At 46.6% G+C, this 13,347-nt stretch overlaps 1 protein-coding gene across 1 annotated transcript; it reads right to left on the bottom strand.

Moving 5' to 3' along the window:
- Nucleotides 1-400: 400 nt before the first annotated feature.
- LOC101835304 (vomeromodulin-like) lies at nt 401-11,357 on the bottom strand. The gene is made up of 14 exons (XM_040733035.1): nt 11,082-11,357; nt 9,740-10,229; nt 9,327-9,428; nt 8,532-8,687; nt 7,705-7,789; nt 7,305-7,362; nt 6,515-6,585; nt 5,214-5,360; nt 4,042-4,164; nt 3,805-3,872; nt 3,235-3,265; nt 2,107-2,167; nt 1,338-1,417; nt 401-647 (listed from the first exon to the last, which is right to left on the bottom strand). The coding sequence occupies exons 1-14, from the start codon at nt 11,344-11,346 to the stop codon at nt 624-626; spliced, it is 1,761 nt and encodes a 586-aa protein (XP_040588969.1). The 5' UTR covers nt 11,347-11,357; the 3' UTR covers nt 401-623.
- Between the last annotated feature and the right edge of the window lie 1,990 nt (nt 11,358-13,347).

Raw genomic sequence — 13,347 nt, 5'->3', positions numbered from 1 at the left:
TCTGTGGTGAGCAGTATCTAGTCATGACAAGCAAAGTGTTCACGAGATGGCTAGGAAGCAAAAGCAAGAACAGAAAGAGACAGGGTTCCTCATTGGGTTGAAAGATGCGCCCCAGTGAACTAAAGAACTACTTCTGGGCACCACATCTTAAGGGAACCTCCTCCCTTTAGCACAGGTGGGAATCAAGGCTTTACCACCTGAGCCTTTGGGAAGCACTCCAGATCCAAAGTAAAACAGGAAAGTGAGCGGCAGAAAGGTTTAATCACTGTCACCATTGTCCCCCAGAGTGCTGGAGAACACTGTATTTGTTGTCTCATGTTATTGTTTAGCCCCAAGAAAGAAGTTCTTTGCATTTCCAAGAACATGTACCAGAGTTGAGACAGGAGTCAGAGTCATTTACTTTTGCATGAAGGGCCTGTTTATTAAGTAGCTGATTACAACAATGCCCATGTCCTTGAAATGTTGTTCTTTGCCCTGGCAATCAAGGCAGAGGATCCTGAGCCTGCTGAGGGGACTACTGCTACTGTTTCCTTAATCATAAGGATGGGGCTTCAAAGTGGCATGGGGAGATTAAGAGAGGATGTCGCTGTCTTCCTGGACTTGTCCTGGCTTCAGTAGTGCATTCAGTTTGTTGCCTGAAGGTCACTCTAAGTGGAGAAAAAGACAGCAATTACTGCCTTTACCCCAGAAGTTAACTGCAGGCATGATTATTGTCAACCCCCACCCCCAGCAAACCACACAGTACTGTTTCAGGGGTGGGGAGAGAACATCCCAGAGAGTTTAGACTATGGGAAGAGGATTTTCAGGTGAAGCTTCTGGGAGGAGGGGATCCGTGCAGGTGCAGTTGGGGTGCACCCAGAGAGAGCAGGTGTAAGGCACAGATTCTGGGGTCACAGGTTCCTGAGTGAAGCACCTGCTGACCCCGGCACGATGCTGGCTGTCAGTAACTACATTGCACTGTTATCATATAACTTGCTGTGGGCTGTTTCTTGCCACTGTAGTTGTATCTCAGATGTCATGCATCTGATCTGTTCCCGTGATCAAGGCTGGCTTGTGCAAGGTCCCCTGGCCCCTGAGTGATCAGTAGGAAAGAATGAGAGCGTAAAAAGTCACCCTGAGCAAATGCTGCCTTTCTGTCATTTGGATCCAGATTCTGGGAAGCATGGGGTCAAAGCCAGCTTACAAGTTTGAGTCACATGAAAGAAGCTGATGTTTTCTGGGTCACATTGCACACTTATTGCACAGGTAGATCAAGACTCTATGAAGTTCCTGTACCTGGCAAAGCCAAGTCAAGCAAAGCAAAGCAGCAGAGAAAGTGCTGTATTTCAGTTTCTTACCGATTTCAGCGGGTTGACATTGGCATTCATTATTGCAAATGAAGACACTCCTTCTGGAATATTCATCTGTTTATACAGTTCTGAAAGAAGGAAGTACCACCTTGTAACAGGAGTTAAAGGACACGATTATTGGGTAGTTTGTTTGAGCACAGTCACCTGTAGGAAATATGACCTGTATGAGGCCGTATCAACAGTCCCAGCCACACAATGTGGTTTCATGAAAACTGTATACCCCAACCTGTAGGATGTAGGCAAGATATGGTATAGGAGAAGAAAAGTTCCCAAAGCAGCCGCGATTTGGTGATAGATACACTGCCTCACTACAGGACCTGCCTGGAGGTGACACATAGTTTTGATGATCAGTATACTGTTTAAAGCCACAATAGAGCTACCAGGAACGTGAATACCTGACATGTGGTACCATCATCATTGTTGTCCTAAGAGGTTATGTCATCACCTTTCTGTGTCATAACCCTAATGTCTATAGGGTTGGGTGACCCGGTTCAAATGCTCAGATGTATACGCCAAAGGTCTTGGTCCCAAGGCACTGGTGGACAAGACTTGCTGGCAGGTCCAGAGAAGGCAATTTGGTTTGTTTTCCCTTTATACCATGAGATGCTGTCATTTATGATAGAGAAGGCGATGTATAACTCAGGAGATGACAGGGTGGCCTTGTTCTTGGTGCTTTAGTGTCCTACAAGTGCCATTGCTTTCTTGCCTGTCATGGGGCACCAACTATGTCAGCTGTCAGAGCTATTAATACACATACCATTGAAGCCAGAAAAGGCCTTCTTCTTGACTTCATCCAAAATGCCATCTACCTCTTCCTTCTGCAAGACACGGAGGACATTTTCAGTAGAGCCTTGTAGTCCTCCCTTGTCCTCAAGTCCCAGGAGCATTGGATCAGGCTGCAGGATCCTGTGGACTTCTCTAGTTGTCTGGTCTGTCACATGTCAAGGTCAAATGTAGTGATGGATGTCCAAGTATCCTTAGGGCTCCCATCTTTGCAGGTGTTGGGGCCCCTGTTACATTTGTTTTGCTTGTGGCTCCATTAGCAGCGGTATTGACCTGTTCACTGCCACCCTTCTACATTTATATCAGGGGTTACTTGGAGGCCTAAGGTGGGAGAACTGGCTATTGGTGGTCACTGCTGAGGCTTGAGGATGTGTAGGCCTGGGTTCCTCCATGTCACGGTGTCCCTTCTCTTTCTGTGACCCCGTCTGAGAGCGTATGGTGCTGCTTCTGTACCTCTGCTTCCTTCTCACTGCTCTCCCTTCTCTGTGGGATGTCAGGCAGAACTTCAATGGGTGCCACTGTGACAGTACCCCACTGTGTGCACAGAGAGGACACTCCTTAACCTCTGCCCTCTAACATCCAGGGGACAGCTGTTGGCATAAACCACTGCATGTGGGTGTCTCTGTGAGGTCAGGGGTCAGTCTAAGTCTAGTTCACAGAGTCCACGGCAAGGAACGTGTTGTCACTTCCCTGCTAAGTAGAGATGGGGCATTGCAAGCCTTGGAATGTTTCCTGAGTCTGCTGTTTCACTGACTGTCCATGTCTCGAGGTGCTAAGGGACACATTTCCAACCCCATGTGTAGACACCACCGTGGGCCTCTCTCCAGCATGTGACACCAGACTTTCAGTATGTTCTGCCGCCTTTGTATGTGTTTCTATGTATGCTCCTTGCAGCCCCACAAGCAGCTGTCAATGTGAGCACGGCAGCTTTGGTTCAGAGCTCTTCAGAGAGTCAGTTCGGAGCCTGCAGTTGTGTTCCACAATAAGTGCGTGCTCCATTCCCCATGGGCCTCCCTTTCCTCACTCCTGAGCCACTGAGTGTCTGGTAGTGACATGATTTCCTGCTTATAATAGGTCAATATGAAAGGGTTCATCAACTTACAGACTCAGGGGGCTCCACTCTGTGGTCAGAACTGTCAGCAACAAAAACCAGAGAAATGTTAGGTTCATGAGAACATTATGACTGCAGTTTAAGTTCAAGTGTCATCTCAACTGATTTGGAGTGAGTCAGCTGTTGACCAGGAGCTACTGAGCAGAACAGACAACTGAGTAAGAGCATGTAAGCCACAACTCCCGATTCCCTGTAGCTATTCGAATATTTGCCCAGAAGCCATCACTCCTATGTGTTTCACAAAGTATTTTTTCATTTTTTAAGTTTAAATTAGAAACAAGCTTCCTTCACATGTCATTTCCAGCTTTCTCTGACTGCCTTCCTCCTCAATCCCCCCCAGCCCCCAGCCCCCTACTCAATTTCCACTCCACTCTCCAGGGTGGGTGAGGCCACTAATGGGGGATCTTCAAAGTCTCTTATATCATCCAGGACAGGACCTAGGCCTTCACCCATGTGTTCATGGAATGGGCTCCCAAAATCCATTCGGATGCCAGGGATAAATACTGATCTAGTACCAGAGTTTAGTGTTCAGGAGGACTGTGAATTCTTTGACTATAGTACCTTGTAAGTTTGATGTTTGATTCCAGTTTGGTTTTTGAAATCTTGCTGCCATGGGCAATGATTAATTGCTGAAATGACACAAGGGAGCATGAGTGATGCATGGAACCATGGCCTTCCCTCTGCTGTGGGGACACCAAGGCACAACAATGGGCCCCAGGCTTTTTGGAACAGTTCATCGCATGCAGCCCTGTCCTTGGCTTCTTCCCACGCAGTGACCCTTCATTTCTCAGCACTCACCGTTTTCCCAGTGGCAAAGTCCTGGCCATCTTTTGTTATTGCAACCTCATAGTAGACTCTGAGGTGTTTGTCTTTCTGGAAGGCATAGGCTACTTTGGTGATGTTGGCCTCCAGGTCATTCATCTGTTGTGAAGAAGACCTCAGTTAGTGAGGGGAAGAGGCTGGAGTTGTGGTGTTCTGAGTCAGACACGTGTGTTTCAGCCTTGCTGGACATAGTGTATTTCGTCCCGTAGGCTTGGTCACCCATCTGGGTGCTGGTGCAGCTGAGAAAAAGAAGTGACAGGGGCATTCCCACCCTTTTCTGTGTTTACTTCTGTGGATGGATGTTGAGGCAGACATCTTGTGAAATGTTGCTCCTATCAAGGTTTTCAAAGTAGAAGTGTGCTTCTCTTCCCTTGTGCCCTGGAAGCTCTCTGCTGAACACTTAGGGACTCTGAGGTAAAGATTCCTGTATGCTGCTTCACCTGATCCTGGTACCCAGAGCATGTGAGCTTCTCTCACTACAGAGACCTCCTCCATTCTTAATGGAGGGAGGTCATATTAAAGTACCTCCTAGGTATCTAAGGCTGGTGCCCTTGTTGATACTGTGACTTGGTCACTCACTGAATCTCTGAAGGCATCAGTAGACTGAAGAAGAGTCGTCTTTTTTTGTTTTTTGTTTTTGAAGAAGAGTTCTTACATTGAGCTGTATTTTGAGGATTACTTGCCATTGATCATTTAAGGACACATGATTGTGTGTTTGGCATATGGATAACACACTCATAATGTTTACCCCTCTAATCCACTTGCCTGCTTCTAATGCCCCACTGATGACATAATGGCTCCTTCCTGATCCCTAAGGGTGATGTGCGTCCTGTGGCATTGATGTTACCCATGTCTACAAGGACCTTCAGATACTGCAGACAGTGGTGGAACATACCTTTAATCCTAGCACGTGGGAGGCAGAGGTAGGCAAATACCTTGAGTTCAAGGCAAGTCTGGCCTACAGAGCTAGTTCCAGGACAGCCAGAGCTATACAAAGAAGCCTTGTCTCAAAAAACAAACAAAACAAAACAAAACAAAAATACCCAAACCTTTGGATCTTATTGATATTTCTACCAATTCCCTCATAAGTGACAGTCTCAGCTGATGTCCAGCATAGTACAGCCCTGGGGAAGTTGGAGACCACTCACCTTGACAGAGCTCTGCTTGGCCACATATATTAAAAGTATCTTCAACATTGAACTGGACATTGTTACAGAAATGGTGGCGTTTTTGGGATCTGGGGGCAGTCGACCTCCAGGCACTGGCACCGCTTTTTTGCCAAAATTGGCTTTAACCTAAGGAGAAGAAAGTAGAAAAAATATCTGTATGGTCAGGAGACTAGAAGGAGAGGTAAGGCCTTGTTGCATGGCTGTCTCAGTGTAGGGTGACACTGCCTTATGTGACTTCGAGTGGCACTGTAGAAGGTCTCATGGCAGCCAGGCTTTCCTGAGAGGCCATGAATCCTCACCTAAATGTGAGATAGCCATTTATGATGGACTTCATGAAGATGAGGTGTTTTCAATATTTTCATCCTCTCCTTGTCACAGTTTCTAGAAGGGATTGTCAGTCTCCTTCTGTGGTCCGTCCTTCCTTCCTTCCTTCCTCCCTCCCTCCCTGCCTCCCTCCCATCCTTCCTTCTTTCCTTCCTTCCTTTCCTGTCCACTTCTCTCCCAGCAGTGTTTCATAAACCATCATAGGGAGGGATCAGTTCTTAGATAGTGCGTTAATCTTGGGTATTTGCTCTGTCTGTCTCCTTTCTTTTTTGTATGCATTCTCCTGTTATATTTCTGAACTATAATCACTTTTTGGAAGGGATGTTGGAACATATAGGGAGGAACATAGAGAAAAGAAGCTTATTTCCTCCTGTCCTGTGCATACCTCCTTTAGTTTTCCTTGACTTTAGAGTGACTAATAGTATCTGGAAATCATGACCACGTGTTTCCACATGTGACATGTGTAGAAGGATCTGACCCTCAGTCCTTTGTGTGTGTTGTAGATTGTTGATGAACACCATCCCAGATGTGCATGGTTTGTCTTCAGCATCTGAGCGCAGGTTTTTGGATGGGTTTCCAGAGGAGAAGCTGAGCTAATCATGTCCCCTCTCTTCCTCACTTGTCACACCCTGGTTTTGCCTTCCTGGCTGGGGAGAGGGTGGTTGGCAGGAGCTGGCCCTTTTTGTTCTGATGTGTATACTCTATTGAGAGTGGAGACCTCGGCTGGGCCAAGTTATGCTACTGTCAGCTGGAGTGCCTCACAAGCCATCATCTTGTGTATTAGAGCGGAGAGGAGCACTAGGATGACCATGTCCCGAAGGGCCCTGAAGATACTGATCTCAGGAAAAGATGAGGGGATTGAAAAGAGCTGATCCTTTACTGCCCTGACATTTTAAATGTTTGTGTGTGCTTTCAGCCTTCATCCAGTTGTCATTGCAAAGACAGTGACTACTTACACAGTAGGGGATGGAAAGTCCTTTGTGAGATATCTTGGCACCTTGAGCCTGGTACTTGAATAAGCCAGTAGCTGTGGAGGAGAGGAGGGGGCGGAATGGAGTGAGCCCACACTGTCCCTGATGGCGGTGTGTCTTAGACTGTAGCTGTGGTCTCCCTCGACACCAGTGTGGGCAGCTGCTTCTGTCTGCCTGCCAGGTACTAGGTGGTGCTCTGAACGTCTTCCACATCTCAAATGCTCTGAGCTTCCGCTTTACCCAGTAGGAATCATTTTCTCACCTGATGTGTCACAATGTATTTGGAGAAGGAAACACTGGCCATGTAGATCATGTATTTTGTCTATCGTGGGACTTGAGAAATAAGTCCAAATTCCTGCTTCACCTCCCCGGGTTGTTGAAACCAGTATGGCCTCCCACCTTGGCTGCTGGCACGTTTATAGGAATATTCTAAGATGTTCTCATCTCAGGACCCCAGAGACGATTTCCTCAGACTGGCCTTGATTCAAACTTATGCAGTGTTGCCTTGAAAGCTGTTCGGTTGGTAAGCTCTGTGCAGTCCCCAGAGGCACTGTGTCCTTATCTTTTCTGTGTGTTAGAAGTCAAGGACCTTGAGGGAAAGGTCAATTGGACCATTCTCCTTCCTCTGTGTGTCTAGTAGCTTGTGAGGGCCCTTGTAATGTTGGAGACTGGTATTCCAGAGTCACATCCTCTATGGTTTATCACCCTATGAAGTCCCCCATGGTCCATGAACCACTTCAGTCCACTGACAAAAGAACACCAAGGAAGTACTCACCATTCTTGCAGTCATTAAAGTCCTTGAGGACGATCGCACAGGAGTTGGATTTCTCCAGCTGTGAAGTCACTACAGGTTAGCTTAGCTGAGGGAGCATCAGGAGCCTGTCTTATCAGCCTTCTTCCTCCCCTCTCTCCTGGGCTTCCCCTTTTCCTGTGCTATTTCTCTGGTCTCTTTTGGGCAGACGTTTGCACTGTTCCCAAAACTCGTGTCCTCTGGTTCTGCTGCTAGACATATTGTCAGAGGAGCTGCTTGTCCATTGTGACCCCTCTGCTCCAGAGGTCCCTGGCCTTGATTTCCAGCTGTCCTAGCAGTAGGCCATTTGCAGAGCTTCAATATTTTCCCCTAGTTCCCAGTGAATCAGGTCTGTGAGTGAACCCCACCCCTTCCCTGGACTTACATTCTCATTCATCTCTGCAGAGAGCACTATTGGGATGACATCTTTCAAAGGCAGAGGCACGGGGAGAGGCACAGTTCCTGTTACTCTGTGGAAGATACACATGTTGAAGGAAGTGATCTTCAGGTTTCTAGATGTGTCCATGTCTCAGACACACCGACTCCCTGATGATGGAGTCAGGATGTGTTTGGCTTCTCTTTGTGTAGGCTAGTCCTGAGCTCTTGCCTTGGTCTTTGGTCTTTAAGGAAGATGGAATGACACCTGGGCAAAGCACAGGACACCCGGCCCTGAGGTCCCCTGCAGGGATTCATCATTCAGACTGTGGAGCATAATTGTCCACGGACCTGTCTGTGGTCGTGGCTTAGCTGTGGATCTGAATTCACAGCTTGCTAAAGTCTAGCTAGAGAAGTTCTAATGATGTCCTGCCTAGGGCACAGAAGATGGAAGGAAAGGACGTCAAAGCTGGTAGGTGTGGTGAGATACACTTTCATCTCCCTAGTGTGAACCTAGTCAGAAGTAGGCAGCGGGCACAGACAAGTGGCAGGGAGTTTCCCTGCGTGGCCTCATGGTGGGTTTTCTCTTTTTGACTCAGGTCAGTGTACTGCTTAGGGAAAATATAGGATGAGTCACTGAGATAGAGTCAGCAGGATAGATGTAAGGTCAGGTGAGAAGGTTGTTCCTAAACACAGCAGAATGTTGGCAGTCAGCTCTCCTGGCATTTCCTGATTGCCCCGTGCAGTATGGTGACCAGCATTCCTCCAGGACAGCAATAGGGCCCTTCTGACATACATTTGGACTGATGCAGTAGAATGAAGGAAAGTTTTACGTACGTCTCAATTAACTGAATCTTTATTTCGTTGACCTGGATGTGGGTGTCTTGGATGTCAAGGTTGACACATTGCGTGTTGTTGGAGGAAATAGCCACTTTCATTGTCACTTCCAGGTTAGATTCAAATTGCATTAGGCTGATGACAGGTCCAAGTACTCTGTGGAGATGAATGTGAGGTGAATGAAATATTGCCTGAGACCTGAGACTCTAGGGGAGGGGTAGCTATCAGGAAATGGGCTTCCTGCTGTGGTGAAGGTCATCCTCTAGAGGGAAGGAGTGTGTTTTTCAGGCCCCATCTTCTTAGGCCCCAGTCCCATGCCAAAGAGAGAAGAAGGTGGTCCTTTTTGGTTTCAATGTTTCAGAAATAATTGTCCTATGTAGCCTGAAGGAGGTGCCTATTGTTGGTGGCACTGTCTACCAGTTTCAAGTTCACCTTCAAGCCTAGCGTTAGATCTTCTGAGTTTTGCGGAAATACATAAGAGAATTGTGACAGAGGAAATCCGGGGCTTCTTAACATAGGAAATTCTGGGCAGGGCAAATTATACTTACGTACATACATACATACACACGTGTGTGTTTACATATGCATACACATATACATGTATGTTTAATATATATGTACACACATACATGTAAGTATATTCATATTTTTCTGTGGCACGTTGTCCTCTGTAAGGAAGTCTTCCCGGGAATGGTCATCGTTTCTCTCTGTGTGTGTCCTTGTCATCTGGCTCTAGGATAGGGGCGTGCACCCTAATCCCTGGTGGCCCAGCAATCATTTTGGAAACAGGCTCACCCTTCTCCACCTATGTTGGCAGTGACTTCGGAGTGGACTTGGATCTCATCAGCTGCCATGGTTATGTCCGTGCTGTCCACTGTTACTTGGTCCACCTTAAGTCTGCAGAGTGACAGACAACACAGACTCAGTTTTGCTTCAGGGAAACAGCCCAGCCCTCATGAGAAATACCTGTGAGGATGGCAGTTCACCACCAACTAAGCTCTGCTACTCCTATGGCCCCTGAACTCTGCTTCCCAACCACTTTTTAAGTTCAAGACATCCTGGCTGCACTTTGCAGAGATTCCAGCGGGAGTAAGTATGTCTCTGTGTGACGGGGTGGCTTCACTGGGGCTGTTGTATGTGGAGTGCCATGGTTCCCAATGAACATCTTGTTCACCCACAGACCCAGGAATCGTGAAGGACGCACTTACTTCAGTACAAGGTCTTTGATGTTCATCTTGAGTAGATCTAAAACTGGCTCTTTGATGTCACTGGGGAGTGTTTCCTTGATCTTCTTCTCGACAGAGTCTTTTATGTTGTCTACATTTTCAACCACGTCATGCAGAGGCTTCCCGACACTGGAGAGCCCTTCTCCATTCAGGAGTCCTTTCCCAGAGCCCTTGCCTCCCCCGAGGTTTAGTAAGCTGTCCAGGCCACCAGTGCCCCCTGCGAGTAGCTGGTTGAGACCCCCAGTGGCCTTAGACCCTGAAGAGGGCTTTGAGGAATGCTCATTCCCCTCTTTGCCTAGGACAGTATCTAGTCCAAGAGCACCTGCCCCTTTTAGGAGGGAACTGGGATCTAAGAGTGAGAGCAGGTCAGGACTCTCCACCGTGGTTAACAGTACCCCTAGCACTCCTGCCAAGCCAACGTCATCACACTTCACAATGTCCTCGATCTGTGGGGGCAGATTGTTCATGAGATCTGAAAAAGATCAAGAGACAACCCTGCTGTGATTTTCTGTTCAGTTCATCCCTAGCTTACTCCTTTTGGTAAGATGACATCTTGACATACAGGGCATATGGCAACTCTGAGTTCTGACTCCCAGATTTTCATGCTGCCCCTGCACTAGTTAAGAATAGTCTTGTGCTGCCGGTGAGATGGCTGAGAGTTTACAAGCAGTGGCAGATTCTAAATCTGGTGTTTCCTTGTTGTGAAAACGTGGCTGAGGGGGTCTAGAGCAGCTTGGGTCCCAGCAAGATATAACCGTGTGGTGTGACTCAGTGTCTTGGTGGTAAGAATCCAAGGAATCAGACAATTCTCTTGTCCAGGGTCCCATCGGCCTGTCTTGAACTTACATGTGGCTGTATCATGTCACTGTAGGCTGATCCCTTTCCTGAGGATTACTTCCTGGGTACATATATATTCTCTTGCTATGTTGTGCAGCCATACATTCTTGGTTTTATCCCACATAAATTTAGTTCCCTCTTTTTTGTTTCTCAGTGCTGATATTGTACACAAGCCTTGACCATGTTACACTATTACTCTAACCCTGAGCTATGTCTTCAGTTCCCTGGCATTTTTCCCAGTCCCTATTTTAAAATTGTCAAGTCTCAGATCCCTTATGAAAATTTCTCCATCTCCCTGAACTGTTGGATGAGATGGATTCTGGCCTTTGCTGTACCAGAATTTCTAGGCATGACCCAAGCCCCTTCTTTCTCTAGGCTCATGCAATGCTACAGGGTCACCGTGTTTGGAAACCACTTATTCTTAGGGCTCACTCAACCTGCTCTGAGCTCAGGACCCAAGAAGACAGCTGAAATGAATCTTACTTACAGTCATGGAGTTTGCCACTGGAGAGGAAGTATCTGGCTGCAGGTGCACACTTGCCACCCCTGGAGGCAGCTGGATGCTTTTTGATAGGTGAGCCTTGCTTGTTGGAGGAACCTTTGAGGTGTGGTGGTGTTGGCAGGTTGAGAGGAAGGGTGTTCACATTGGGCACAGCAACAGGGAGATTGCTCACCACTGGAGGCGTTTCTACCAGATCAAGTGTTCCTGCTTGGATGCTCAACATGATCACCAAGGCCCGAAGAGCCCACATCGCTATGACTGATACCTGTGGAAGAGAAATAGGTCCCATGTCACATATTACAATGGGCCTTAGAGATGTCATGTAATCTTGTGTAGGTGATTTCCTGTCTCTTGTAAGAGCTTGTTTTTCACATTATTGATATCCCAGTTTCTCCTCTGTTCCTGGAAATACGGTCTGATGTATGCTAGTTAACATATTCTCATTACTCTTTCTACCATGCACAGTTGTACTGGCAGGATTGGTGGCATCATGTCAATGCAGGTGAATCTTGCCGTGTGGTCTGACTTCCTGCGTTCATGTGCATTCTTCTGCTATTGTCTGCAGCCACACATTCTTGGTATTATCCCACATATAAATTCCCGTCACCTTGTGTTTTCCTGTGCTGATATTGTACATGAGTGTTGAACATGTTACACAGTTGCTCTAAAACTGAACTGTCTTCTTAACCCCTGTTGCCTCCTAGTCCCCATTTTAGACATGTGTAATTGAGTCGTCAGCGTCAATCTCAGGTCCCTTCCCCTAAGTATCTTCTTAGTGATAGTTAAGTATTGGACTTTTCGGGAGAAATCTTTTAGAATTGTGCCTGCATAGCTAGACTTTAGGTCTCATTTTTATCCCAGTTTCCCTTGTCAATTGGCTATTATACCTCATTCATGGTGGATTTGAGCTGTGCTGTTGACATCTGTAGATCATTTCCCATCTCACCTTCCTTCTAAGATTCCTTGGTCATTCTTATTTTCTAGATGTTTTGTCTCTGACCTTTACCTTGATGTATTAGTTTATTTATTTTTGAGACAGGTTCATATTCTTGGTCTTGATTTTCCTGAAGCTTGCTTTCTAGTTCAGGCTGGCCTTGAAATCTCAGAGAAGTGCTGCCTCTGTCCCTCCAGTGTTGGGGTTTAATCTGTATACCACCATGCCTGGCCCATCTTCAGATCTCTGAGTTACAATTATTTGTTGCCTTCCATTGTGGGTTATGTGTGTGTGTTCTAAGTAATGTGTGTAAGTCACAGGACAACCTGATGGAGGTTATTCTTCCCTTCTGTCATGTGGATTCTAGTGATCAAACAGGTCATCAGGCCTGGTGGCAGGTATTGTTACCAGCTGATTGATGTCACTGTCCCAACTGTAGTATTTAGAATGGCCTGAAACATGTGTCCCTGACACTTCCCCCTAAGGTATGAGTTGCATTGTGGCATTTCTTCCTTCTTGCTCTTCTTCACCTGTCAGTGTTTGTTAAATTAGGTTTTGGGTCTTTGCTCTGACCTTTGGAAAAGTCAGCATTGACATGGTGTCACCTCTGTCAAATCCTCCCCCCAAGATAAATACGTGCAATTTACTTCATGACAGAGGGGAGCCAGCGCGTGTGTTCCTGATAGCAAAGATCATTCATCAAGACTCCAACTATAACCCTGCTTTAAAGAAACACCACTCCTCCTCCACTCTGACGGGTACCTTTCTGGTAATTACTTGATTTTTTATATCATCTATAATCCTCCTTTCATCCTTTAAATCTTTCCATATTATCTTCTATGCATACTCCATAGTCTACAGTAGCTGTGTCTTCCCTGGTCTGAGCCATGCATTGTCTGTACCTTTGATGATTCCTAGAGGACATTGGTGATGTTTTAGGTTCGCACTATGTACATGCTCTAGGAAAAGTAAACCCTCTGTTGTCATTACCAGGAAAAAGTGGCTTCAGTTAATTGAAGCCAGTGAACTGTTCCATTCCTTGAGTAACCTGCCTGTTTGAAAAGTAAGTTTCACATTTCCACCAGACTTTTCCCTTTCCTCTATGACCTCTGGGAAATCTAATCAGCATGCCATTCATCTAAACACAGTCTCAGGAAAAGTAAGGCATGCATGCCTGTTAATGAGTTCATGGCTATGCTGATTTGGTGGAACTCTCTGAGAGGTCCAGCTTCCTGTTTTCTCAAGAAAACAGTCTCCCAATTGGTCCTTGTTATCCACTGATCCACTTTATTCCCAGTGCCCTGCAGTTCAGCACCC

This window comes from Mesocricetus auratus, unplaced genomic scaffold (assembly GCF_017639785.1).
Source record: "Mesocricetus auratus isolate SY011 unplaced genomic scaffold, BCM_Maur_2.0 Super-Scaffold_100028, whole genome shotgun sequence".
In the NCBI taxonomy this organism is placed as follows: Eukaryota; Metazoa; Chordata; class Mammalia; order Rodentia; family Cricetidae; genus Mesocricetus; species Mesocricetus auratus.
This window is presented reverse-complemented; position numbering and strand designations above follow the sequence as displayed.

Bases quoted from the DNA above. Each gene is read 5' to 3' on its own strand.
- LOC101835304 (XM_040733035.1), bottom strand. From the start codon at position 11,346: ATGTGGGCTCTTCGGGCCTTGGTGATCATGTTGAGCATCCAAGCAGGA. The intron at 9,429-9,739 runs GTAAGTGCGTCC...GTCACTCTGCAG, and splicing joins ATCAAAGACCTTGTACTGAA to ACTTAAGGTGGACCAAGTAA. The intron at 2,168-3,234 runs GTAAGTTGATGA...CGTGTCTTGCAG, and splicing joins GAGTGGAGCCCCCTGAGTCT to AAGGAAGAGGTAGATGGCAT.